At 29.7% G+C, this 27978-nt stretch overlaps 1 protein-coding gene across 1 annotated transcript in view; it reads left to right on the forward strand.

Moving 5' to 3' along the window:
• Positions 1–88: 88 nt before the first annotated feature.
• The window catches only part of LOC111625219 (U3 small nucleolar RNA-associated protein 18 homolog), a 32738-nt gene continuing 4848 nt past the window's right edge, over positions 89–27978 (forward strand). The window contains exons 1-11 of the mRNA XM_023368307.1: positions 89–170; positions 1421–1499; positions 4064–4170; positions 5595–5659; positions 13946–14058; positions 14955–15038; positions 16624–16798; positions 16962–17062; positions 21635–21725; positions 25694–25817; positions 25888–26062. Coding sequence (XP_023224075.1) covers positions 1437–1499; positions 4064–4170; positions 5595–5659; positions 13946–14058; positions 14955–15038; positions 16624–16798; positions 16962–17062; positions 21635–21725; positions 25694–25817; positions 25888–26062 — 1098 coding nt within the window. The 5' untranslated portion in view covers positions 89–170; positions 1421–1436. The remainder of the gene's footprint in view (positions 171–1420; positions 1500–4063; positions 4171–5594; positions 5660–13945; positions 14059–14954; positions 15039–16623; positions 16799–16961; positions 17063–21634; positions 21726–25693; positions 25818–25887; positions 26063–27978) is intronic.

A 27978-nucleotide genomic window follows, 5' to 3' on the forward strand; every position in this document is an offset into this window, starting at 1 on the left:
ATTTATAATTATATTTAAATAATTAACTTTTAATAATAATATGTTTTTTTATTCTAATTTAATTTTATATTAAATTTTATAATTTTTGATCTGGCAACACTTAAGATAATGCCATGCTTGCGGAATTGGCTACGTGAAAGATGTTGAGTTGTACATGTTTTCTGAATTAAGTAAGTCTTAATTACTGTTTTATTCGTTATAAAAAGTACAGATATTGATTTAAAAATACGGATTATGAATAATTAAAAGGTAATTGATAAAATATTAATACAAGGTGATCGTAATTGAAACATCTTTATTCAAAGTTAGTTTCAGGGAAGTCTAATGGCCAAAATATAACAGAGATACACTTCAGAACACGTGGAAATGATATCCAGTTCAAAAGAATTGCAGCCATTGTAGTTCTTGGTGCTATAGTGCTGCAAGTGGAGCAGTTCAAGTGATACTGATGGCATAAACCTTGAGAATTCTGTTATAAAACAAATGAATTAGGTTAAATTTCAGATGCGTGTACTGTTCGTACTCCCGACTGACTCCTCCCGGAGGGGAGCCACCAGCAGGTCGCCTTGTGCCAAACGTCACTAGTTATTGATTCACGGTAGTTCTTGAACACACTGGTATCAATAACTAGTATGTATCAATCCGACGGGACTATGAACAGTCGGGACCACTGCCACAACAGTATACGTATCTGAAATTTAACCAGACTATTTAATATGATGAAGTGTGCTTCATTTTGCTTAAAAATAATTGAATCTTTAATACATACATCAGATGGTTGGATGTCTGAGGCAGTTGAGATATCAGTCTACTGCTCTGGCAACTGAGATTGAATCTGGGCATGCAGCTCCAGAAATTTTTGTGAGTTGTCTGTTTCGGATAAGATGAGCCTAATCTCGCACTACCTGGTAGAACCTACAATGGGTACGATTGATTAAAATAAATTATGGTTCTTTTCTGTTAACTGTGTGCCATTCAATTTTCAATCCAGTTTTCCTGTTTATACATCATTTTCAATCCAAATGATGTACAAACATGTATAAATGTATTCATTGTAATTTTAAGCATGTGTATTAAACATATTCAGTTTCTCTAAAAATAGTAGTAAAAATGACTGGTGTCCAGTTTAACGTTAAAGTACCTAAAATTGCACGTGTATTTAATATTATTTTTAAATTAAAATAAAATTTTTTAAACAAACATGTATCAATTGTACAGATAATCTGTAATTGATATATTGTGTTTTTAATAAAAAATGCAATAGAAGATATTAATTCTATGACAAATATTGTCTGCTGTGGATTTGTTAGATGAGAAATTTTACAATTCCTTTTATTTTAATTTATGAATTATCTCACATAATATGGTATGAACACATTTAAAATGTAATTAATTTTATTTATTCATTAAATCAATTTAGATTCCTTTATATAAAAATGGAAGAAGAAAGAAATTTAGAAGAAGTTGTTTTTGGAGCTGGAGATGATTTCTTAGAAGAGGTTAAGAAGTTTTTTAATTTGATTTTTTTAGAGTATTGATGATGATTAATTTTATTAAAATGTTTCAATTTTTTATTTATTAGATGATAATCTTCTATTATAAGTAGAAAACTTATAAAATGTAATTATTGTTGTTTTATACTAAATTTTTTTTATTTTATCTTATATGATATAGTGATAATTTTGTTACAATACAGTAGAACCTCGAAAACTCGGCCTAATGTGGACCGAAGGGTGGCCGAGTTTGTGAAAATGCCGGGTTATCGGGAATGGGGTTAAAAAAGGATAAGTATGCGTGTTTCCTCAGAAAATACTGTAGAGGCTTTACTACATGAAAATGAAAATTAATGAATACACTGTGTACAGTAATTTACCTGATAAGACAGACCTCAGAAAAATACTTTATGAGAGCTTTTATACTTTTATAAAGCTGTCTATAATGAAAATTAATTAACTAAGGATATTTCTGCCCTGCCAGGGTGTGGCCGAGTTATCCGGAGTGCCGGGTTATCGAGAGCCGAGGTTTCGAGGTTCTACTGTATTGTATAAATATTCCTGCGATATTGTGTAAAGCAGGGGTCCCAAACTGGCAGCTTGAAGACCAGATATGACCATCAAGATTTCATATCCCACCCAGCCTTAATGATTTATTTTCTAGAATCAATGTTTCTAATATCTTGTGGAGATTAAAACAAAAAATTTAAAAAGTTTGACTGTTTATTTAATTCATAAAGGCCTGACAACTAAGGGGCCTTTGTTAGAGTCATTTTTTTAAATTACAGTATGTTTTGGTTTACCAAATAATATTGAATATGGCCCTTTACATTGCCCTTTGCTGCATTTGAATTTGAGACACCTGATGTAAAATATTCATGTAAATCATTGTATCCACATAAATCAGTTATTTTCTAGTTTTTTATCAGTAAATTATTCTAAGAATCTCATAAAACTACAAATTTTATGTTAAAGAAAATACACCTGATTATATAAAATTAATTATTTCAATAGCTAATTATTTTTTTGTTTCTAATAGTAAATTTGACTAAAAAAACTGTAGACTCCAAAATTGTTTCATTTAAAATATAATAAATATTACAGAAGTACAGTTAAGTGTCTTAATTGAAAGCCATTTATGGCTGACGTTTTGTTGTAAATTTAAAGCTGAATTTTACTATAGATCTTGTCCCAAAGGAAATTATTATGCTTTTGTAGAATAGCCTCTAATAGCAAGAAATTATACATATTAATATATTATTAATGCATGTCTTCATAATATTTATTGTATTGCTAATTCTGTTTGAATCCCAAAAGAAGAAAACACTTACAGACCATCCATTGCTCTACTTATTAACCAAATTTCAAAAGCTATTATTCCTTTATTGGTGTACAATATGTAACACTGAACTGTACATTACTGATTCTTCAGTTATAATCATTTCAGTCTCAGAAAAGATTTTGATGACAAGTTATATTTACTTGAATGTAAGATGCATTTTTTTTGGGTTTTAGAATCTCTGAAAATGGGGTACATCTTAGATTTGATGTAAAATGTCATACTTAGCAACCTCTAGTTCCATCCACCTTATTTCTCTGCCACAAGTTCCATTGCAACATTTTAATGATTTCTTAGACCGATAATCAGAATAGTAAATATAAAAGAGGTCATCTCAGCTCAGTGTTGTAAGTCTATTACAGTAACGTCATAAATAATTGGATAAAAATCCCAGAAAATGTTGTGCAGCAGTCTTTCAAGTAAATATTGCATTTCTGATGCTTCAAACTGTATCGAGGATGATTGCCATGTCGGAAGATGCGAGCATAAAATTAAATATTGATTCAGAACCCAATGTGGAAAATAAAAGGTAACAGAGGGAAAATATGGTGATCAATCAAAAAATGACCCCCCCCAACATTTTGGACTCGAGACACTTTGAAATGTCCAGAAATACAAAAAATTTGGGATTTTTTTCTGTATGTATGGATGTTAGTGTATGTATGGGAGGGGGCACAATTTTGTTCACCCTCTTTGAAGCTTAATAACTGTGCTTTTGGTCAAAAGTTTCTAATATTTTGCAGGGAGGTGAGTATACTAGAGAATTTTAGTGATTAAAGGTCGAGGGGGTGGGGAGATAAAGTATTTGCAATAGGGTTGAAATTAATGACAATTTTACTCGTTATTAGCATTTACAAGTTTTTATAAAACCAATCCCTAGCCTCAAAATTAAGCTTTTCGCCATTTTATGATAATTAAAAATATAATTCCAGTTCAAATAGTGATTAAGACTGACAAAATAGAGTCTGTCTCCTGTCTAGATCACTATTTAAACTGGCCTAATTCAATGCATCATATCTGACATTCACAACTTTGTGCACTTGATGTGTAATTTTAAAAAATTCTGTTCTAAAATTTTAAGTTTTTTTTGTTCTTCAATTTAAAATCTGTTATAAATGGAAGAAAACATTAGTTACAGTAAAAATTTTTCATTTTGCTGGTTATTGGTGATAATGGTGTGATTTATTTACATATTAAGCCAGTATTTTGACAATTGGTATTATACTTTCAGGATGAACAGATTGAAATTTCATTGAAAAAGACTAAACATAAAACTTCAAAAGTAAAAAAGAGAAAACCTGCTTGGGTTGACGACGATGCTGATGATAGTAAAAAAATGTAAGTTAATTTTTGCATTATTGAATTTAGAAAGAATGTCTTACAATTTTTCTAATTTTATAAAATTGAAAGCACACTTGATGCCAATTGCACAAGTAACATAATAAATAACAGTCTTTTGGTATTAAAGTTTCTTGGTTTTTAATTAACAAGACATTTATAAAAGAAGCACTTTCAACAATGCATTACCATTTTTCTGAGGCAAATTATTTAGAATGGAATGTCAAACAAAAAATTCAAAGAAGAGAACATAATTTAAAATTTTTTTAACATACATAAATTCTTAATGCTGCTTTTCCCAATTCCATAAGACGATCACAAAGGAACACAAATTGATATAAAGCCAGTTTTTTTAACATTGGAATAATTACAAATTTGAAACTATACTGGCCGAAAAGAATTAAAGCCACAAATTCAGCTTTCAGAAATTTGAAAAGCAACACCCAAAGTTCCAGGAAATTTAAGGTTGGTCTATTACAATACTCCAAAGTTGATACATATGAGAATTTCCATATAAGTATGGTTCTCTGTTGCATAAACTCTTGCAGTAAAGTGGCTTCCAACCATAGGGATTATGTTCTAACACTCTCTTTATAAGCTTGGTAAAGCATCTGTTGTTCAAAATGTCATCTTGGTATTCCACCAGATGGATAACAAGCTTCTTGTAGTGTTTGCGGAGCCAACTTTTTATCACAAGAATCTCTTACATGGTCTGATAAGTTGCATGAAGTTTTAATGTTATCTTGGAATAAATATACTTTAATAACAACTGTACTATAATCTCATCCTTTCTCTATTTGTATCATTTTTATTTTAATAAATTTACAATTTTATTTAAATATTTTGAAATTTTATATCTAATGTGTGTTATATTAACTCCATAAATTCACTTAATTTATAATTTCTGAATTACAGTAGAGCGTCGTTTATCCGAATCAATTGGGGACTGGGGTTGTTCAGATAACTTATTTTTCAGATAACCAATTATGTACGAAAAAATATATTAATTTATCCCGTGTTGAAATTTTTCTCCGTTGCGTGTCGCTTTGCATTGAATTTTCGTCGATGTTAAGCCTAACGAAGACTATTGTATTGTTAAAAATTATTTTTTTATTTTGTACGAACAAAATAAATATATTGAAAAATATAAAAACAATAAAAAATTATACTTCAGAAGTTAATTTAATATCAGAAACGTAAAATATTTGAGTAGCCGAAGACATAGCCAAAGATTACAGCGCCACAGCACTGGCGAAAATTTAAATTTGCCGACTGGAATTCCTTTGGATAACCGACGTTTCAGATAACTGACCTTCGGATAAATGACGCTCTACTGTATAGTAGTTTTTTTTCAAACATTCTATTAGTTTGTGTAAATTTGATTTTTTTTCTATTAACTTTTATAACATTTTGATTAATTTCAGAGTAAAAACAGGAATTTTAACACCAAAATGGGCACAAATGGAAAGGAAAGATTGTGAAATTGAAGGTATTTTTTTAAAACCAAATTATGGCTTTGTTATCTAACAATTGTCTTTTTATACAAATAGAAATATAGAATAACCTGATTCTTGATTAATACCAAATGATCTGCTGTATTGTATTTTTTTTAATAAAGTTAAAATAAATAAGATGTAATAAAACACTTTTGTATTAGAAACCAGGGATGCAGAATAAGTCCAGTAGAACAAACGAGGTTTGGGAGAATTAAAGCATTTTTGAGGAAATTTGCAATAGAAAAAATATTAATGTGGCAATAGCTACAAAAAATGGAGTAAAGTCTCAGCTAAGTCTATAGACATTAATTGGGGAAATTTGCCAAAATGAGCAGATCTTGTATTTTAAAAATGAAACTGGAATGTTGTTTACTTCATTTCTGATCAGTTCAGACACTCGTTGCATTGCTGACTAATTACTTGGTTATGTACTTACAATAACGACAAGTCAGTCTTACTTCCAGAACCATGGTTTCACCTTTTATAAAAACTGAAATCAAAAAAGTGCTTTAAAAAGAACTGAAAACAGAAAATACGCTTTTATTTCAAATCTTTTCAACATCATTTAATGGATGAAATGTCATTTTGGCTCAAATTTAAAAAAAATTGAAAGTTATTAAACTGCATTTAAAAACTTTTTCTGAATTGTTTTGATTAAATAGCTAAATAGAAGTTTAATCATGATTTTTAAAAATGTGGTTTTGTCTTTAAAACATAAAGTAATAATAATAATAATAATAATAACAAGCAATTATTTATTGTGACATTGTTACAATGCCAGGCTACAATTTTTAATCATATTTTTAATTTATTTAATTTAAAATATTCTCTCCATATCAAATTAGTAGTAGCTTGCCCCTGTACATCACACTTTTCCTTTAATAATAGTCTTTCTGGTCATCTGTCTAACATGTTTCAGGGAAAATGTTTTGAATTGAAATAACATGATTCCAGTTTGCATCAGAAGTTCATATATAGTTATCGGGGCCTTCTGCCCTAAGGTTTTCATATCTAGTTTTGTCTTTCATCTATCTAACTCTGTTCCTGAGATTAAGGAAAGATGGACAGACAATAATGGGAATTTATAGTCTACAGTTTTTTCAAATTGCAGCCCAATAATAATAATAATATAATTAACCTGCACTACAAACAAATTCAGACAATGGAAGTTTTTCCACAAAAAACAAGAAACATCAAGATTACATAAAGCTATAACTCTGGCAGACAGTAACCATACACCTTTAAACTTACACACTGAGCATCTAGACATAGTTCAACACAAATAACATAGATACCACTAAGCAGTTGTGGGTCCAAAAGGCACTTCATAGCATGCATGCCTATGACCTAGCTCAGGACTATGTTGACAAAACTGTATCAAACTACTGGTTGACTAGAGCCGCCTGTTTGAAGAGAGTTTTATGGTTGCCATTCAAGATCAGGTCATAAACATTAAAAACTACAGAAAACATCCCTCATAAATGACTTACGGAAAATGCCACATTCTAACAGAAACATTACAACATATAACCTCTGGTTGCAAGCTCTTAGCACAGAGTATTTACATAAGCATAATCAAGTAGCAAATATAATACACCAAGAGCTTGCACAGAATATTAAACATCTAGGTATCATACTACAAATATACTCCACAGGCAGTATTAGAAAATGACACACACAGGATACTATGACAGAGCCATAATCACAGATAATTCATTACAATAGATCTGACATCATTCTCATTGCCAAATGCAGTAAGATTGCTTATATAATAGACATCTCTGTTCCAGTACTCATAACATGAAAAATACTCATATTGAAAAAATCAACAAGTACACTCCACTTGCTCAAGAAATAAGACAGATGTGGAGAAGGATTTATTTATTATACTAAGATAAGATAGTTATTAATAAGGTATTTATTGTATCTGTTATCCTCACTTCTACTGGTGTTATACCACATATACTATACAAAAGTCTAGAAACATTAAACTTTAATAATAACATATACATAGCACTGTAGAAAGCTGCAATATTGAACATGTGACATATTATGAAGCATTAGTTGTTATAATTATTTTATACACAGGGTTCCTACGCACCTGGAAAGTCAGGGATTTTTATTATTTTTTGAAAAAGTCAGGGAATTTGTCAAAAATTGTCAAAAAGTCAGGGAATTTGTCGAAAATTGTCAAAAAGTCAGGGAATTTGTCTCCTTAACTGTGTTGTTGATTTCGTTTGCTGAATATAGATGACCAATCACAGCCATCTGCAGGCAGCAAGAAGTAATGCTGCAATCTTTAAAACCCGAGATAACTCGGGCAAGTTCCATAGCGTTACATAAAACTCGGGCATTTGTGCCCTCCGAAAAAATTTTTGTTTTTTTTGATTTTTGGATGTTTTTTAAGTCTTCAAATTTTTTCAAAAATTTTTTCCCGCGCGAAAATATTTTATCACGATTTTAATATACCTTTAATGACGCACGATTAACGCTTAATTGTTTTTTAATGGGAGTTTTTTTTATCAAATTTCATTCATCGTTCTAAAGTAGTAGTGCACGGATTTTACTTCGATAAAGTTATTTAAAGCTAGTTTCTGATGTCAAAAACGACCTCCAATAGTTTTTTAATTTTTTTAAATTAATATATTTTATTATATATACGTTTAATTAAGTCGGGGGGTCGGAAATCGCAATAAAAAAACGTAATTTTTGAAAAATATTTAAAAATATACAGCCAGCTAGTATTCACTCTACTTTAAACCCTTCTCCTCCCGAGACTTCTATGAGAATGTCCCGGGAAATCCCNAAAAAAAGTTACTCTTTTTGTTGAAAGATTGATTTTAAAATTGTGTGTTTCTAAGTCAAGAGTTTCTAAGTCTAGAAGTAAGTCTGTTGAAGATACGGTGTGTGTTGGAAGTAGTATTGTTCAAGAGTTCATTTTAAGCACAGTACAGTACTATTTGTTTATCAAAGAATAATTTTTGTTGATTTTATGTTACCTTGTATTTACTAGATTTACATACAAATAATAATGATAAATGATGATAAAATAAAAAGCTTGTGTTTTGTTTGTAAATTGCTTATTTTTTCATTACATTGAAGTTGTGGATTCTATCAAACATTTTTCTACAGGATGTATGTACTGTATTTTTTTAATGTGACAGTCTTTGAAGCATATCAACTGTGCAAAAAGAGGGCTAAATGTACTCGACGTTAACAGTAAATGCTGTTTTATTATGTCAATATTCCACACTAAAAAATGTGAGAGTCAGGGAATTTGGACAAAGTTGGTCAGGGAAAGTCAGGGAATTCAAAACAAAAATTTGAGTAGGAACCCTGTATACAGAAAAGAAATAATAGATTTTTGTTTTTAATATTTTGAAAACCTTAAATTTATAGTAGCATTAGGAAGTAAATAAAGAATAATAGGAGAAAACAATGGATAGAAAAGAGTAAAATATTATAAACAATATTTATAGTTTTACTAAAACAAATGATTAATTAATTTTTAAAACTTATGACAATAAAATTTTATAAAAAATCACAGAAAATTTGTTTTGATAGTATCAACTCTAAATGGTACATTTTAAATCTCTTTATAAGTCAGTTATTAATGATAGTTTTTGTATTTTGTTTATCAAAATATTAACATAACTAGCAGATGAGCCCGGCGTTGCTCGGTCAAAAAGTAACAATAGCGAAAATTAAGATTATTAGATTATAGCCAATCTTACCCGTTTTTACCGAGTGCAAGAATTAGGTTCATCCTCTTCTGAGACTAATTAGAGAATTTTTAGATGGGTTTAAAAACATGTTTGATTTCCCACAAAAAACTGCATTTAAAATAGTAAGAAAAATCCGAATTCAGGTAATCCTGTACCCTCTCCCTCTTCTCCACAGGGGAAATTTCGGAAAGTCTGTTCTTTGTCTACATTCTCATGACACACTCTAATTGTGTACTAAATTTCAATTTTCAACTCCTGACCATTTGGGCTCTGCATTTATTATTATTTGGGTTTTGTGAGTTATACTTGGTTGACACTGGGCAGTGTACTATGCTAGACCAGAATCAAGGCATAGTAACCAAAACAAAACAAAAATTAAAAAACTGTGTCATTGTGTGTATCTGTATTTAGGAATTTCCTAACAATATGACATGTATTCAATATTGTGGCCTTCTGTATTGTGATTTATGTGTTTCTATTCAATTGTAATGTGCCCAGGCTTTTGTGTATTGTGTGTGGTATCACACCTGTAAAGGAGAGAACAACAGGTACAATAAGCATCCTTTTCATCCTCCACAGATGCCTTATTTCCTAGGCGAGTTCTGTGTACTTGCTAATTTTTTCAGTGCATGTGTTTTTGTACATTGTGAGTGTTTGGAATGGCTATGTCTACAATGTATGTGGTTTTATTGTGTTTGTCAATGAGTGTGATGTCTGGTCTGTTGTGGTAAATTGTTTTATCTGTGATTATGGCTCTGTTGTAGTACATTTTGTGTGTGTTGTTTTCCAATACTGTCTGTGGAATGTATTTGTAGTATGGTTTGTGGATGTCTAATAATTTGTATTTGTTTGCAAGCTCTTGATTATGCTATGTAAACAATTGTCTGTGCCAAGAACTTGCAATCAGAAGGGATGTGTTGTTTAGTTTCTGGTATGATGTGGCATTTTCTGCATGTGTCATTTGTGAGTGTTGTATCTTTGAGTATGTGTTTTCTATAGTTTTTAGTATTTATGACCTGATCCTGTATGGCAATCATGAATTCTTCTGTCTTCCCAAAAAGGCATCCAGCTGTTTGATGCAGTTTTGTCAACAAAATTCTGGGCCAGGTCATAAGGATGCCTGCTGTGGAGTGCCTTTTGAGCCCACGATTGCTTAACGGTGTCTATTCTTTTTATATGTTGTGTTGTATCCGTATGTTGTTAGTGTAAATTTAATGGTGTGTTATTTGAGTCTGCTATAGTTACTTTAGTCTGCTTTATGTAACTATGCTTAGTAAGTGATGTTCTTGTTTTCCTTTGGAGTTGCTCAATATCTGTGTGAGTCCAATGTATAACTCCAAAAGAATAGGTGAGTACTAGGACAACATATGTGTTTATTGCTTTAACTGTGTGTTTTGCATTTAATTCTGTTCTGAGAATAGCATTTAACCTACTTGGTATTCTTTAATTAATCTTCACTTTATTTGTGTGTGTTCTGTTAGTTTGGCCTGTTGGAATCCTAAATGCTTGTAGAACTCACCCTCTTCCATGGATTCAATAATGTCTCCATTTCCAAGGGCAAAATCTTCTTTCTTCAGGACTCCTTTTTCTATTGAACTGTTTTGCATTTGTCTAGGCCAAACTCCATTTGTATGTTCTTGGTGTATGAGTGTGTGATTTTTAGGAGTTGATGAAGTTGTTTCTGTGTGGATGCATAAAGTTTTATGTCGTCCATGTACATGAGATGTGACAGTGTAAACTGTGTTGTTTTTTCGTGTCTGATATTGTAACCATATTGTATGTTGTTGAACATGTTGGATAATGTGTTCAGGGCTAAGCAGAACCAGAGAGGACTCAAAGAATCTTCTTGAAAAATTCCTTGCCTAATGAATATTTAGTTTGTTTGTATGGAAGTGTCACTAACCCTGAGACGTAGTTTTGTTCTCCAGTGCTGTATAGTGTTTTGAAAGAATGCAATGAGTGATGGATGTATTTTGTATATGTGTAGAATATGTAGCAGCCAACTGTGTGGAACACTGTCAAATACAAATACTTTTCTGTAGTCTATATATGCCATGTGTATGTTTCTGTGTTGTTTGTGTGCTTGCCATAGAATAACTGAATCTATGAGTAACTGTTCTTTGCATCCCTTGTGATTTCTACGGCAATGTTTTTGTTGTTCTGTAAGAATGTTGTGTTTTTCAACATGTTTGTATATTTTGTTTGCAATGCAGGATGCCAATAATTTGTAGAGTGTTGGAAGACATGTAATTGGTCTGTATTGTGTGGGTCTGTGGTATTGTTTTTTTAGGTTTCATGTAGGTGAGATGCCCTGAGTGAGAAATTTTGGCATGTCTTGTGGATTGATGATGATGTGTGTTAGATGTTTGGCTAGTTCCTGGTGCAGTGATATAAATTTTTTGTACCAGAAATTGTGAATGTTGTTCTCGTTGTGTGTTCTGTTAACAGCGTAGTGGATGTTGTGTATGTTTATTTCAGCACAGGGCATAGTTGGTATGTTATGCAAGTTTCTGTTCTCCTCTTCGATCCAGCCTGCATCAGCATTGTAATAAGTTGTGAGTTCTTCTTCTGTTGGTGTGCCACTGTGCTGTGTATCAGTGTTTGTTTTGGTACTGATTTGTCTGTAGAAAAGTTTTTCATTGTTTGTGAATAATTTATTTTGTTGTTTTCATAATGTATATGTTTTGTATCATTTGAGTCTACGTGCTTTGGCTGCGAGTTTCTGTTTTAGTGTATCAATGTATTCTGTAATGTGTGTGTTGTGATGTTCATGTTTTGTGTATATGTTGATTTTCTTGAAAATATTTTTGAGTTGTTTCTTTAATTTGGGTGTTATGTTGTTTTTAGTGTACTGTGTCAGCCTGCCTAATTGCTGTCATTTATTTGTTTCTATTCTTCTCTGCCAGGCAGGCTTGTGATAGAATTGTGTTTTGTGTGTATCTGTCTGTGATTGTATTTTCAGTCCATGGTGTATCACTACTGTGACTGCCCCATCATAAACTAATGTATGAATCTCTGAGAGTGTAGGAATGAAATGGATGTAGTGTGGTAATAAGTCAGTGTTTACATAATTTAGTGTGTTTCTTACTACCTTTGAAGTGTTGATTTTTTTGTATTCATGATCTTTGTTTGAGATCTGTACCTGTATATTTAGTGAGTGTTTCCTGAAATATAAGTGAGTGTGTATTAACTAAATCTATGTCTATGTTATCAGTGATGGATGAGAAAATGTCTGTATTATCAATGCTTATTGCTGGATTATCCTGACAGGTTACGTGATCTTCATTAATGTTAAATGTTTCTGTCTGTTGATGTATTTGATCAACAACCTGTTGTTTGATAAGTTCAAGTGTTGCTATTATTATTATCATCATCATCAACCCATCTCAATTACATTATAATATTAGTGTCAAATTTATGAGAATTTTCATTTTCACTATTCTATTTATCGGATATCTAATAGAAAAAAAAAAGATTAAAATCATTATTGAATTTTATCTAAGTAAATTCTTAGTATTTAAAAAGATTTTTTATTTAAGTAACCTAAAAAATAAAAAAAAAATGAGAAAATTTTTCATTATAATGGAGAATTAACTTACTTGATGATAACCTTTCTTGAATAAAATTATTAATTTTAAATTTTAAAATCTAAAAAAAATTTGTGTGGAACATTATATCTCGAATTTGGAATGAATTCAAATGTTTATTTGAATTCATTTATTTTAGATACATTGTTTTTGAGTTACCCAAAAAGTAGAAATGATTAAAATATTTATTAATTGCCAAAATGTATACTATATGTGCCACTATTTACTTTCCTTCTTTATTATTTATACTAAAACTAACTATATCCTCCTCGTCCCTTGGGGGTGGAATTTCCAAAAATCCCTTCTTAATGTGCATTCTCATGACATACCCCACTAAAATGTAGTCAAAAATCCAAAAAACTGCATCTAAAATAGTACTATAGAAGCAGAGTTCTTCAAGGTAGTCTTTAACCCATTACCTCTCCCCCGTGGGGTGATTTCCAAAAATGTTTTATTAGGGTTCATTCTCATGGTGTACCCTACTAAAAATGCAGTTAAAAATAAAAAATTGCATCTAAAATAGTACAATAGAAGCTGAGTTCTTTAGGATAAGCCTTAATCCTCTCCCTCTCCTCCGTGGGAGGAGAATTTCAAAAAATCTCTTCTTAGTGTACATTCTCATGATGTGCCTAACTGTCTACCAAATTTCAACTTTCAACTCCTAACCATTTGGGCTCTGTGCTTATTATTATTATTATAATTATCATTATCAACCCTTGTTGATTATATTATAAGATTTATTTTATTATCCAGATAAAATGATTAGTATTAATACTAATAGCCATCTAAAAATTAAAATTATATATTAAATATGAAGATTTATTAATTTGAAAAAACAATTAAACATATGTATTAAAGTATGTTTTTTCTAATTAAATCATTTGCATGACTGCATAAATTACATATTTTTTATATTTTTTGTTGTTGTTACTTTTATTTAAAGTAAATGAAACTTTCTAAATTCCAGATGATGAAATTCTGAAACTTTCAAGAAACTACTTGAAAAAGTCTGAAACTTTACCTAAAACAGTAATAGAAATATCAAAATGTACCAATCTAAATTATGAAGTAAAAGAAAAAGTAAGTTTATTAGCTTAAATAATCATTGTAAATAATTTAAATAACAATGCAATTATGACAAATATTAATTAATTTCTAATTTATACACATTAATAAATATATACAGTAGAACTTGGATTAAATTTGCTCTTTTGTTCAAAGATGTTTTCAATGTATAAAAGTAGCTTCACATATTCACTATTTGCTGATTGCTAATAATTGCTTGTTTTACCCACTTTGATTTGGTGCAATATACCAATACGGAGTGGGAAATGGCAAATACCAAATACAGTAGATCCCCTATAACACTGTTGATAATTCTGTGTTATATGAATTCCATGTTGTACGAGTCACTTAGATTTTACAAATGCGTGAGCCATTCACAGCCCGGCACACATATTTGTAAAATCTAAGTGACTTGTACAAAATGGAATTCATATAACATGGAATTATCAACAGTGTTATAGGGGGGTTTACTGTATTAGTCACAGGTAAATCAACCACGCTACTTGATATTGGCCAAATGCTTGCTCTGTATTTGTCAAATATCAAATGTGTGGAGCCACCTTAAAACATAAAATATGATACAAAAATGTTAATAATAATAAATCAATGACAAAAGTAAATGTTATATTTCTATAAATATTTTTAGTAACTTGAGAAGTGTGTTGAATGTGAAGACAATTACAAGAATTTTTTAAATCTTATGTTTTATAAACAATTTTTCATTGAACAATTAAATAAAAAAAGTAAATATTATTTACCATATACTTATTATTTATATTGTAATATTTTTTATATTTTTCATATTTAATTCAGAGAATATGATAATTTTAAAAATCTAATTGTAATATCTTTATAATGACTTTTTATATTGTAAAATATATGCTTACTAAAAATAATATTTTTAAAAATAGGCTGTTATTAAATGTACAAAGTTTCATCCTTCATCTCAAGTAGCATTAGTTGCTGGATATAAGGGCATTGCTACTTTATTTCAGGTAAGTGTAATTTTTAATATAAATCTTTCCCATTGATATTTTATACATTACATAGTTTTTTTTTATTCTCTACCTTGGGGGCACTAAGAATTTCTTTCTTCAGGTCCTTCATGAATTCAGATAGTCTCACAGTGGTGACAGCAGAATGAGTCTGAATATATCTGGGACAGACTATCAATAAAATATTCCTGGTATTTTTTTATCTGTATGGATTTGTTTCCAGGGTCCCCCAGAATAGTAGGCTGATGCTTAACCACCTCAGCTGTTTAACCAATGTAGTTCATAAATTGGATGCTTTTTTCAAAATAGCACTTTATTTAAATTACTATCATATTAATTCTAAAAACATATTAACTTGTTTAAGCTCATTTTTAATTATTTGTTTAATCTTGTTTTAATTGTGTTTTTTTAATTTATATTTTTATGATATTTTTCTCTATGCCAAAAAGTAAAAAATAAATTTTGACCTTTGTTAATTGGAATGAAATAACAGTTGTTAATAATTAACTTCGTAACATTTGAGAATAGATCTTTTAAGATGAGTTCAGTGAATGAACTAAGTACTGTATATTAGTGCGTGTTTGGATTATTCACTGAATAACTGTTTTGGTGTGTGGGGTTCAGGAAATAAAGTTGCTTTTAATGCCAGCACTAAGTGCCCTATGTAGACTAAGTTCTTCACTAGTGTAACAATATGGTTGTGTCCATGTGTTGCCAGTTTCTTTAGAAAGAGTACAAATTTTCTTTAGTTTTGGATGAAGAATTATTTCAAACAATTCAAAATTCAAATTAACATTAACATTTTGTAATAGTAGCAAAATATGTAAGGGTTGTTTTTCCAATATTTTGAAAGAATGCACAAATTGTTTAGTAATTCTTTGCTTATATTACATCTTTTCCTGTGCCCAGAAACAAACTGATAAAAATGCCAAAGCTTATTTATTAAATTTATTTGATCATAAAAGAAAAAAAATGCTAATTATGCAGAGTTATTTAAATTTATTTTTACAGTAAAACATAATAAGAGTGCTTGAAATAAATACCTTTGATTTTGATTTTAAACTGACAATTAAGTTAATTATTTCATAATAAATTGGTTTCAGTTATAGTGTTCTACTATTTAATTTTAAGTTTCGTTCTTGTTTTTTGTCTGCTTTTTGGCTAATGCCAGCATTATCCACTTGTATTTTGAATAAAATGAAGTTTATATGGATAAAGTTCAAAATTAATATATTATTGTTCTTGCTTTAATCAGAAGACTTGGATAAAGTTAGCATTAACCAGTTAATCCTAGCTGTATCTGATTCACAACCTTTAGCTGTAGCATGTATATAACCATATTTCTGGGTGATTACAAATGTACTGTCTCTTCTTAGCCTTATAATTTTCCATCATTGTATCATTTTGCAAGTTTTTCATATCAAAGATATCTCCCAATTATTCTTATAGCAAATTTATATTGTTTGTTAAATATTAAAATTAACATAATTGATAATTTTAAAAAATAAGATTTATTCTTTTAAGTATTTAAATAGAATTTTTTTAATAAGTTATTAAAAGTTATTAATAAATATTTTTATTTCAGGTTGATGGTAAAACTAATGCTAAGATTCAGTCCATATATTTTGAAAACTTCCCCATTCATAACGCATGCTTTACAGTTGATGGTTCTCAGTTTGTTGTAGGTTCTAAAGAATATGGATTTTTCTTTTATTACGATATGTTTTCTGGAAAAATTGTAAAAGTTCCACAGGAAAAAGGTATTAATTATTTGATTTTAATATTTACATTCCTTATTATATTAATTAAAGGAAAAGAATATTAAATCACTGAAAAATTTAAAAATACAGTAAATCCCTGCTAATTTGGACTAATTTAATGTAAAATTTATACTGTATATTAAAAGTAAATTATATCATTTAGGAATGGATCAATATAACATGCGAAGATTTGATGTGTCTCCGGATGGAAGATTCATTATAGTTTATGGAAGATTTGGAAATATTCATTTATTGAGTGCCAAAGTAAGATTAATGATCATATTAATTTATTTGTTTCTATGACACACAATAATTGGTACATTATATAATTCTGAATAGTCATATCTTTTTAATTTAAATATGAAACTCTGAAAATTTAATTTAAATATGAAACACAAGAATTTCATCCAGACTAGTAACTTGCGGAACATGTGGCCACCAATTGCTAAATGGATAAAACCACTAAACACCGGAGCATATTGACATAATTGTAAGATTATACATCTGAATTTAGATAAGATATAATTTATAGTAATTGGCCAGATAGCTATGCAGTAAGATATCAGCTTATTGTGGTAATTGATCTCAATTTGAACTCAATCCAAACTCCCATAATTTTAAAAAGTTCATGGAAAAAGGATAGTATGAAAAAACGATTTCAGTTATGATGTTTATTTTTCAACATATGCTCCATTAGGGTTGATACATTTCTGCAAATGTTGATACCAGCCTTTAAGTTTGTCTGAGTAGAACTGAGGGTCTTGTGATCTGAACCATGTCAGAACAGCTCTTTTTACATCTTCAACTGATGGAAAATTGGTACCTTTCAGTGACTTATCCATTTGTAGGTTGTTGACTTATTTGGAGCATTATCATCATAAACTTGTTTCAGAGCATCAATGATTTGCCTATTCTCCCAACCAAGTTTTACTGTGAATTTTATGTTTGTTCTGGTCTCAATTTTGGTGGATTCCATGTTGCTTGAATGGTGCTTAACTTTCTTAACTGGCAGCACTGTGTTCTTACCTGCATTTAAGGGTTCATGTTTGGACACGTTGGTACAAGAATGTTCAGGTGCATTGAAATCAAAATTCTTCCAAACAATTTTTAGTTACAGACTTTTTCCACAAACTTTTTGGAGCACCCACGTATTTCTGACAACTTAAGGGCTGGCCACAAAATTGGATGTAACTAAAATTGTGGCCAGCCATATAATTATCCTTAGCCCATCGTCACGTGCGTGCGCAGTCAAATAGAAATTATGCACCCTCGGTCAATCAGGCACCAATTTAAAAATTAATTAATAAAAATTTAGTGACAAAAAATGGGTAATTCTACTTTAATCCAGTTTTGTAATATGTTTGTAGTCGAATTCAGTCAAAAAATTTTAATTTTATTATAATTTATTGAAGATTTTAATTTTTTAATATTAGAAGGTAATTAGCATCAATTACAAGCTGTCGTATTTCATCTTCGATCCCATTCAAATTTATTGTCCTAGACACGCACCGATGTTTGTTTTTATTTCTACTGATGCTTTCACTTTTATTTCAACTTTCTCTGCTTTGGTTTCAGAAGGTGGGGAGACAGGTGTCACGTGGTCGCTTATCTCACTTTTTACCACAGAAATTTCCTTACCTTGAAAGTTTCATTTTTTTTCTCTATTTTAATTATTGTTAACTACAGTCGACCCCCCTATAACGTACGTTCCTATAACGACAATTCCTATAACGTAGCGAAAAAATTGTAGCAACTTTCGTATAACGTACCTCCTATAACGTCGTTTCGCGACAAGATTGATAGAGTCTGGACCAATAGTGGATGAGCAGCCGAACTACTTTCCTCCGACCCTGCGCCACGCTACGGAGCGGCTAAATTGAGTTTGCTATCGTCTGTTTAGTATTATATATAAATTATATATAAATTAGGTACTGTACATATAATTATATATTAATTATATATAAATTAGGTACTGTATATATAATTATATATTAACTTAATTTATTGTAACTTTATTATAATTATATATATGCTTTCTGCCGCCTGGCAACACGCTACGGAGATTTTAGGCTAGTAAGTTGAGTTTATTATCGTCTGCACAGTATGTAAATTAGGTACCGTAAGTCTAATACAGCACTAATTTTATACATTTCTTGTGAAAGAAACACTTCTTATTCAACGTCCATAAAAATTATTTATATTAATGATGTCTCCAAAGGTCAAGTTATTTTTCCGCCAAAAATTCGTTATCAGAAATTGCGGCCGTCGTTTCGCGTGCTGTTCCGCGATGAAAACCAGCTTTAAGCAACGGCGTAGTCGAACGGTGTAAGTAATCCTACAATTTTTTGTTTATAGCATAGTTTATACAGATTATTCCCAAAAAATTATACGTATTTTGGAAATGTTGAGTGGAATTAGTCTAGAATCAGTTAATTTTATAGAAGAAAACCTATCAAACAGCCTTAGTCCGTAAAGTTCCCACCTATCAGGCTGCGATTGGCTCATTCCTACAACGTAATTTTCGGTTAGCGTGGAACGTATCTAAGCGTTATAGGGGGGTCTACTGTATCTGTTTTTGATTGATTCTCATATTTATGTATTATCTGAAGTTTCACATATTTTTTATTTAAGTTTTACGAATTTATTTTTTTTTCTTCGATTTTTATATATTAAATATAATAAAATTCAAAAATTAATTAAATATTATTGGAAATGCTAAACTGTAAGTGCAGTGTGTTTTACAATATTGTTGCAAACAGATATAGTCAATTATTTTATATACGTGTTTATTATTTTAATTTTCATAAATTATTTAATTTGATGCTACACGTCACGCTCAGAATGGATCGTGAGTTAATCAATGTGGTGGTGGGACTTGATTTAATTACTTTTTCATCTGAGACGTTCAACAAAGTGTGTTATTTTAATGCAATTTTCATGTTTTTACTGATATATGTGCTCGATTACAATTATATTTTCGATTTCTACATTTTCTCTACTATCTAAAGGTATAAAATACTTATTAGTAAAATCTGAGGTTTTTATTCATATTTTCTGAAATTTGATCTGTAAATGCAAAAACTATACCTTATCAAATATCAACTGATATAAATAATTTCAACTTTCTCTTATTGACATCAGATTTGTTAAATTTCACAAGATCGTATTATTTTTCAAATTCAGGGTAGTAAAGCTTTGTTTATTTTCTCCCATGAAAGTAATTGACTCTACCGGTCCCCCACTGTGAAGTACAATAAATAAACTGCTAATTTTTTTAATACTTAGTTTTCAAAAACTCCCTTCTCTGTCAGTAATGGGTTGAACAACTAACAAATTGTTTTCTTGCACTCAGAGGAATGTTTTGCTTCAGATTTGACAACTAATATTGCCAGTAATGAATTCTATAATTTATATATTTAATTCTTTAAGAAATATTTATAAAATTACCAAATAAATGTTTGTTTACAATACCTAAATGGTATTGCTACATTATGAACATAAATTTTAACTATTGCAAAATAGAAAGTATTAGATTTCTTATCATATAACTAATCGCGAGGCAGCAGAACAATTACACAGAAGCAAGAAAATCACGTTATCAAAAAAAGCTGCAATGACTTATTTGAAATGTTTTGAGAATAGTCCTGTCATTGAAACCAGGAGAAAAAGATATAATGTACTGTATAGCATTGTGGTAAAGGTTAAATATTCTATATAGTTATTTTATTTAATTGCTATTGTTGCACATAACAATTGCGTAAGTACAGCGCTCTCACACAGCAAGAGAATTTACTGCAGGTAATGAAAAGGTATTTGTTTTCATTAAATTTCTCTGAAAAAAAGTCATAAACTTTAAAACTACTGTGGGAATCGCTTCAGAATATATCAGATGAAAAATACTAAAAAGCCCATATTTCAACTGTTTTATTTTTAAGAAATTCAATAAAAAACCACTATGTATCTGCTGGATACATACGCGCCTAAATGCAGTTAATAAAAGAAAATTCTTTAATTTATATATCACAGTCACTCACCTTTTTATATTTATAAAATTAAAAATTACAAAACTTATATGGGGCATGGTGTTATATAATTTTATAAAATTATTTAAAAATACCAATGAAAAATTAAATTATTTCCGGTCAAATTTCAGTTTTTTAAAAGTAATTTGCTTTAAAATAATACGATTATTAGCAAAGAAGTGTGCGTGCCTCCACTGTGGCTATTTTTAGTAACATCTACTGGCAGAAAAATTGAAATCCAAGATCATGCATGCCATAGTGCCGATTCAGCACCAATAATAAAATAAAAATAATGAAATGCTTTAAGCAAAAACTAAATTGCGCAGTGTAAAATTGAAGAAAAATTAGACAGGTAATAATTTTTTCAGATTTTTCACACAGAATTTTTACATGAACTAATTAAAAATCGATTGGTGCCTAATAGGCACTAGGCACGTGCCGACAGGTTAATATACTGAATCCTTTCTAGTCTTGAGAAAATGGATAATTTCAAGGAACAGTCTGGTAATTGTAATTTAAAAATGATGTAAAATATTTTCACATTTTTTAAAAACTCATTTCTCCCCTCAAATTTAAGCCTTTGCCTTTTTATTATAATTATTTTTATATTATTTATTATTATAATTAATAATATAAAAACTATTTTTTTAAATAAAATCTCATAACAGCTGGGAAACTTATGTAACCTGTTGTTGGATTTTTTATTGTTTAAATAAGATGATAATTTAAATTGTATTTTATGGAATAAAACTTAGATTATTATTTAAAAAATTAATAACATTTTGTTTAACTTATCTTTAATCATATATTTCAGTCTAAAGAATGGATTTCTACAATGAAGATGAATGGTGAGGTATATTCAATAGCATTTGACAAAGAAGGCTCAAAGATGTATTCTCATGGTGGTAAGGGCAATAAGCTATTAGTTAATTCTAAATACAGGTAACCCCCATATAACACGGTAGTTACGTTCCAAAAAATTGCCATATTATGCGAATCCGTGTTATACGAAACAAAGAACTAATACGAAAAGGAGGGTTAGGTTCCAAAATTAAAAAAACATGCTAGTATATTTTCATAATTAAGATAAATATCTTCATTAAAATTTTTTAAGTGATACATATTAATATAAATTAAACAATGTTTTCTTTGTCATCACTAAAAACACTATTAATTAACCGAGAGCATTTTTTTTTGGCAAGTTATCCTTATCCTTATCCTCTGCTGCATTATCTTCAGATCCATGCTTTACCTTTTGCAAAATGTATGTAATTTTAGATTGCTTGCTTCTAGTTAAAAGGTCTTTATAAATTTCCTTATATGGTGCTAAGCACTTATGAAGAATAAAGCAAGTATGGAATAAGGGAAAAACATTCTGCAACATCAGAAGCGTCGCGATCTGGCAACATTGAAACAAGTTTCGAAAAGGATCACGTGTATCGACAGAAGGCGAGAAGAGAAAATTTACATACTTAAGTACTAATAGTTCACGAAAATTATTATTTTCGTGAACTATTATTACTTAAATATGTAAAAATTTATTACATTTCCTGTTGTACAAGGGTTTTACCCAATTCTCGAACCGTGTCAGAGTGAATCCGTGCTATAAAAGTACCGTGTTATACAGGGGATGGTACCAATTCTCGAACCATGTTAGAGTGAATCCGTGCTATAGAAGTGCCGTGTTATACGGGGGTTACCTGTAATGCATAAATAATTAATATTTTAATTGTTATGAAGATGTAGAGATGTATTCTTTTTCTATCTGGAGTATGAATGTTAGCATTTGATTATTTTTTGCAGGATATAAGTATAATATATGAAGAAAAAATTTTTCTATAAAACTTGAAACTATTTTGAATAAATAACTAGAAATATTAGTTATTTTCTTTAACTCTTTATGCCCTGTGGTCACCTAAGAGGTCATTTTAATCATAGCAATTGTGAGTTCAGCCAGACCCATAATGGAGCAGCGGTAGGGACAGATTATCAATGAAGAATTCTGGGGTATTTCGACTGCAGGTCCCAGCTGGTTGTCATCTGGCTGTCTCAGTTTTCCTAATCTAGTAATATTAATTTTATATTTTTTAAATCTAGCACTTTGGCTATCTTCAACACATCAAACTGTAAACAGAATGCAAAACTAAAATTCAAACATGTGCATTTAAAATTATAGAATCAATTTTAAATGTATATATTTGGCTTCCAGTCTTGTATTCTATTTGTATTTTTGATTTTTGTGTACAGGCACAATGAAGATTGTTGAAGATTGTCTAAGTTGGGCCAAATTCATTTAGGAAACAAATTCTATTGGGTTGTTCGGAAAGTAATTTTGTTTTTTTTTCCGTGGCAAAAAAAACAATATTTTTATAATAAATAAATATTTTATTGAATTATATATTGACCATTTTGGTCAAATACCTGTTGCCATTGTTTCTCATGTTAGTAGCCAATGTGGAATCATGCTAGTAGCATGATTCCACATTTATAAAAGTTTTGACGTTTGCTTACAAAAAATGGATCCAAGTAATTTTTGGCATTTTTATTTCAAGTAAACATCTTAGTTTAAAAAATTTTGTAAAGACTGGAACAAGTAATAATCTGAGGGTGCCTGATCTGGTGAATATGGTTGGTGTGATAGCACATCCCATCCCATCTAAGCTGTAACAGTTTCTGACCAGTTACCAAACTTGTGTGAAATTTGGCATTATCATGGTAAAACACTACACCTGTTTTGTTGATCAATTCTGGCCTTTTCTATTTGATAATATTACTCAATATATATCGTAAAGTCTTTGCAAATCCGCACTTAAAATGTAAATTTTAATATTGGCGGTAGACTATCACACAGCTTTAGCCAATGATTTCACTTTATTCTATTACTATAGATGCATTTCGGTCCTTTTCTAAAAAAGGTCCCTCTTCAGTACTATAAAATACAAAAGTTTACATAAACTTTTTTTGCAAGTAAATATTTAACATAACAATAAATATTTTAGTATTACAATACCATTTGAGTACACAGTTTTATTTATACATCCCTTTAGCACTTTCATCNGATATCGTTCATACTTCCCTTTACCATATCTATATCTGTTCATCTGTATCTGTATAGAATGGGAAGATAAAAGAGAAAATACAGTTTTCTTTTGCTCTTTCAGTTTTGTCGTCGATCGTTAAATTAATTTAAACATCACCTTTTCATTGGACAGACAAAATCTTTAGATAGGTTATATATCAAATTTCTTTTATAAAATACCGAGATGGAATCAACTGAATGTTATTTCGTCTCTATTCACAGCCTGTTGCTGTAGTATGTTAATTACTCGGGTAGCCTACGCAAGTATACGTAAATTGTTCGAATTAAAAACACGTTCTTTCATTTCACCGTTAGACAGTTCTTTTCTTTGCCTTCATAAATAAATAAATAGTATACAGCATATAATTTTTGGAAACGATTATAAAGGAAGGCGCGTGTAGAATTTGGATGTTCTTTTACGTTTGATTTATTTTGTCAATTTCATAAAAACGTTAACTTAAAATAATAATAGTAATAATAAGGACAAGTGAGACTACAGGAAATAATCTAAAAAGCAAAAATGAGTATTTTTTTTTCGCATTCACTTTTTCTCAGTCTATTAAAATGATTTTCCCGCACCCATGACATCCTGCTTTTCGACAAAAGTGGAGAAAGAATATGGAAGAACCGTCTTTTTTTATTTATTTTTTTCTGACGGTTGCAGACGGAAATGAATTCTGGACAGTTACCATGGCAACGACAGGGGTTGGCCACGGACTATTCGTGACCATCATCTACCCTAACTTATGCAGACAGACATATTTCATTTACAATGACATTTTCTTGTGATCATTGTAACGCAAAATTTTAAAAACAATATCCAAACATTTATATTAAAAAAAGAAAAAAAAAACGAATATAGAATTTCTGTTATACGTATGTTTTGTATGTAAAATAATATCTGATTTTTTTTTATTTCAAATTGTTAGGCAATTTTCACTTGCCTTGATGTTTAAGAGATAACGAAAATACGCCCATTCCAAACGGAGTTTCTAAATTTTATCGTGTGAACGGGGGAACGATAATGGGAAGTTGAAAAGGGTTAATCGGGGGTATGCCACACATCATCGTTTTTAGTGCTCTACTTCAGTTGGGATTTATCTCCGCGTATTACTATCTTCTCCCTTGTAAAATACATACAGTAGAATGACTGCATACCTTCAAATCGTAAATGTAATGCAGGAAAGTCATTCTTGATTTTTCTGGATTTTATGGGAATTGAATATGTTTTTTTTAATCTGGAATATATTAATATTTAGCCTAATTATTTCATTCTAATTATTTTTTTTATAGATTATTCATTTTAATAATAACAACATTAATAAGTATGACTTCTTTTTAAAGGTTTTTAGGGAGAGGTTCAACTTTTGTTTTTTCTCAGTCACAATTTCTACAGTTACTTGGTGTGGCATCTGACTGGCATTCAGAAGCTTTATTGGACTTAGGTGCTGGAGATGGAAGTGTAACTCAAGTGATGGCCTCCCTTTTCGATACTGTTCATGTTACAGAAATCTCCTCTGTGATGCAGAGGATCCTGACAAAGAAAGGTTATCGGTGAGCCAATTTTTATGAAACTCGTAAATAGAACAAAAATTATAAAATTTATCATCTTTTGTCTTCTATTTTCTTAAATATATTTATTTATTACTATGTAAAACTTTCAGGTGATGGACAAGTATACATTTGGGACATGAATGCAAGAGAATGCGTTCATAAATTTTATATAATAATTTATCCATCTGTCATTGATAAACAACTTAAATATATTTATTTATTTATATGTAAAACTTTCAGGTGATGGACAAGTATACATTTGGGACATGAATGCAAGAGAATGCGTTCATAAATTTTATGACGAAGGTTGCATCAGTGGTACTGCCCTTGCCATATCTCCAAATAATAGATATCTTGCTTCTGGGTAAGATATTGTGAAGAGTTGGAATTAATAATAGCTTTAAATTTACAAATACAAATAAATTTCTTTTCAGCTCTGATTCAGGTGTAGTCAACATATATCATGTAGATCAATTAATTTCAAATAGCAATCCTAAATGTATAAAATCTCTAATGAATCTGACAACCGAGATAACCAATCTGAAGTTTAATTGTACCAGTGAATTACTAGCAATGTCATCTCTTTATAAAGATAATGCAGTAAGATTGGTAAGTTTTTTTATTTTCCATTTTAAATTTGATATACTGAGGCCTTTATATCTGTCAATAACTTGGTTTTATAAAATGCAGATCAACTTTATCAATCAAAAACCCCATTGCTATCAACTCATTGATTTTTGATAAAAACTTAACTATTTATTTATATTTTTGACTTTGTAAGAATGTAACTAAGTGTAAGAATAAGATAATTATTCTTATATTTTTTAGTGTAGATTATAATGGAAGTAGATAATAAATAAGGATACAAATATATTATTTTTACAATTGCAAATTATTTTGTCATATATAGCGACCTCAGAACAAGAGCAAACCGAGTCTAGTTTGTAAGGTTATTGCCCTAGGACAAGGAATTTGCTTAAAAGCAATTGCTTTATCTAATGCCATACAGATCCAAGTCAAATTTGTTGTTACAGCCCAGACCCAAAAAAGTAAAATATGAACATATTGTGTGAAAATTTTCATTATCTCAAAATTAGGATTTACTCTTGCTCTGAGGTCATTATATTTAATAAATTAATACAGTTGCAAAATTAAGCATATGAGATGCTTAAAGATCTGATTAATAATTTTAAATTTATTAAAGACAACAACTTGTATTCATACAAAGTAAAATTGCTCAGCATTTATTACCATGTAATAGTTTACTTATATTAATTTTCATAGTCTTTTCAAAATAATTAGAGATGTAACTTATAAACTTACAAAAAAAATTATAACAAAAAAGCTATGCAGTAATTGGACAATTTTATGTAGGTACATAATTCATCATATAGATATTAAGTGTTGTAAGGTTTCACAAGTACTGAAGAAATTATTCTTTCTGGTCTTGCTCTGCAAATACACTTTCTTCATAACAACACAAGACTGTGTTGCAGTAAAGAAACAACAAAAGAACTTAAAAATCTGAAATTACAACTTATTCTGCACCATAAGACTTCCAATAGTTCTCCAACATACAGGAGGCGTCAAAAGGCCAAATTTTTTCATGGACAGGAATGGACCAAAGAAAACCAGAAAGAATTTTTCATTCACAGAATGCAAAAATAGATAATCACCATTTTGGACATTTGGAAAAATGTGTCACTACATATGATTAAAATTAAACTGGTCCCATGGTAAATAGATCTGATACGTTTTGGGGTATATTTTATTTTTACTTGTTAAATAATTTTTATAATGTTATTCATATATTATTATATTACAGTATATTTTTATGATGATTCAATTATAAGAAGATAACTAATATAAACTTCTATTTCTTTTATTATATATCATCAAGAATGTTACAAATATCTGCATTTCTGAATTATCAACAATATATCTCCAAGTCTAATTTTTGATATTTTAAAATATGACTCTAAGAAAGGCAATTATCATCTAATTTTTGGTATCATGAAATTATGTTCCAATCTAGAAAGTTTGAGTATGTAATTATTGATATTTTAAAACTTTGTATCTGAATTACGTAGGTAATACTTAATACATTTATCCAATCAAGGTGTCCTGCATATTTTTACCCAGATGCTTTGCATAATCTTTGATATTGGAAAATTAAATTCCATTTTGTATATTTAATGTAGTTTTCGATGAATTAGATTGAAAATCTCTAACTTTTCCACAAAAATTTTCAATGTAGTTTATCTGCAGATTTGGAAATGACATTATAAGTCAAACAACTTAATAATTTTTTCACCAGGACATTTTTGCTTAAAAAGTCAAATAGTATAGGGTTGAACGAAAAGTTCGTTCAGTTCTTAGAGAGAAATAAAAACCTTTAATTCACAATACATTCACCCTTCTGTTCAATAACCTTATGCCATCTGATGGAAAGTTTGATGGAATTATGAATCTGAAACCTACCCAATTCTATAATGTGAGTTTTGATACAGAATAATTTAAATGGT

Source organism: Centruroides sculpturatus, unplaced genomic scaffold, assembly GCF_000671375.1.
Source record: "Centruroides sculpturatus isolate CEXI.00-Female unplaced genomic scaffold, Cexi_2.0 scaffold77, whole genome shotgun sequence".
Classification (NCBI taxonomy): domain Eukaryota; kingdom Metazoa; phylum Arthropoda; class Arachnida; order Scorpiones; family Buthidae; genus Centruroides; species Centruroides sculpturatus.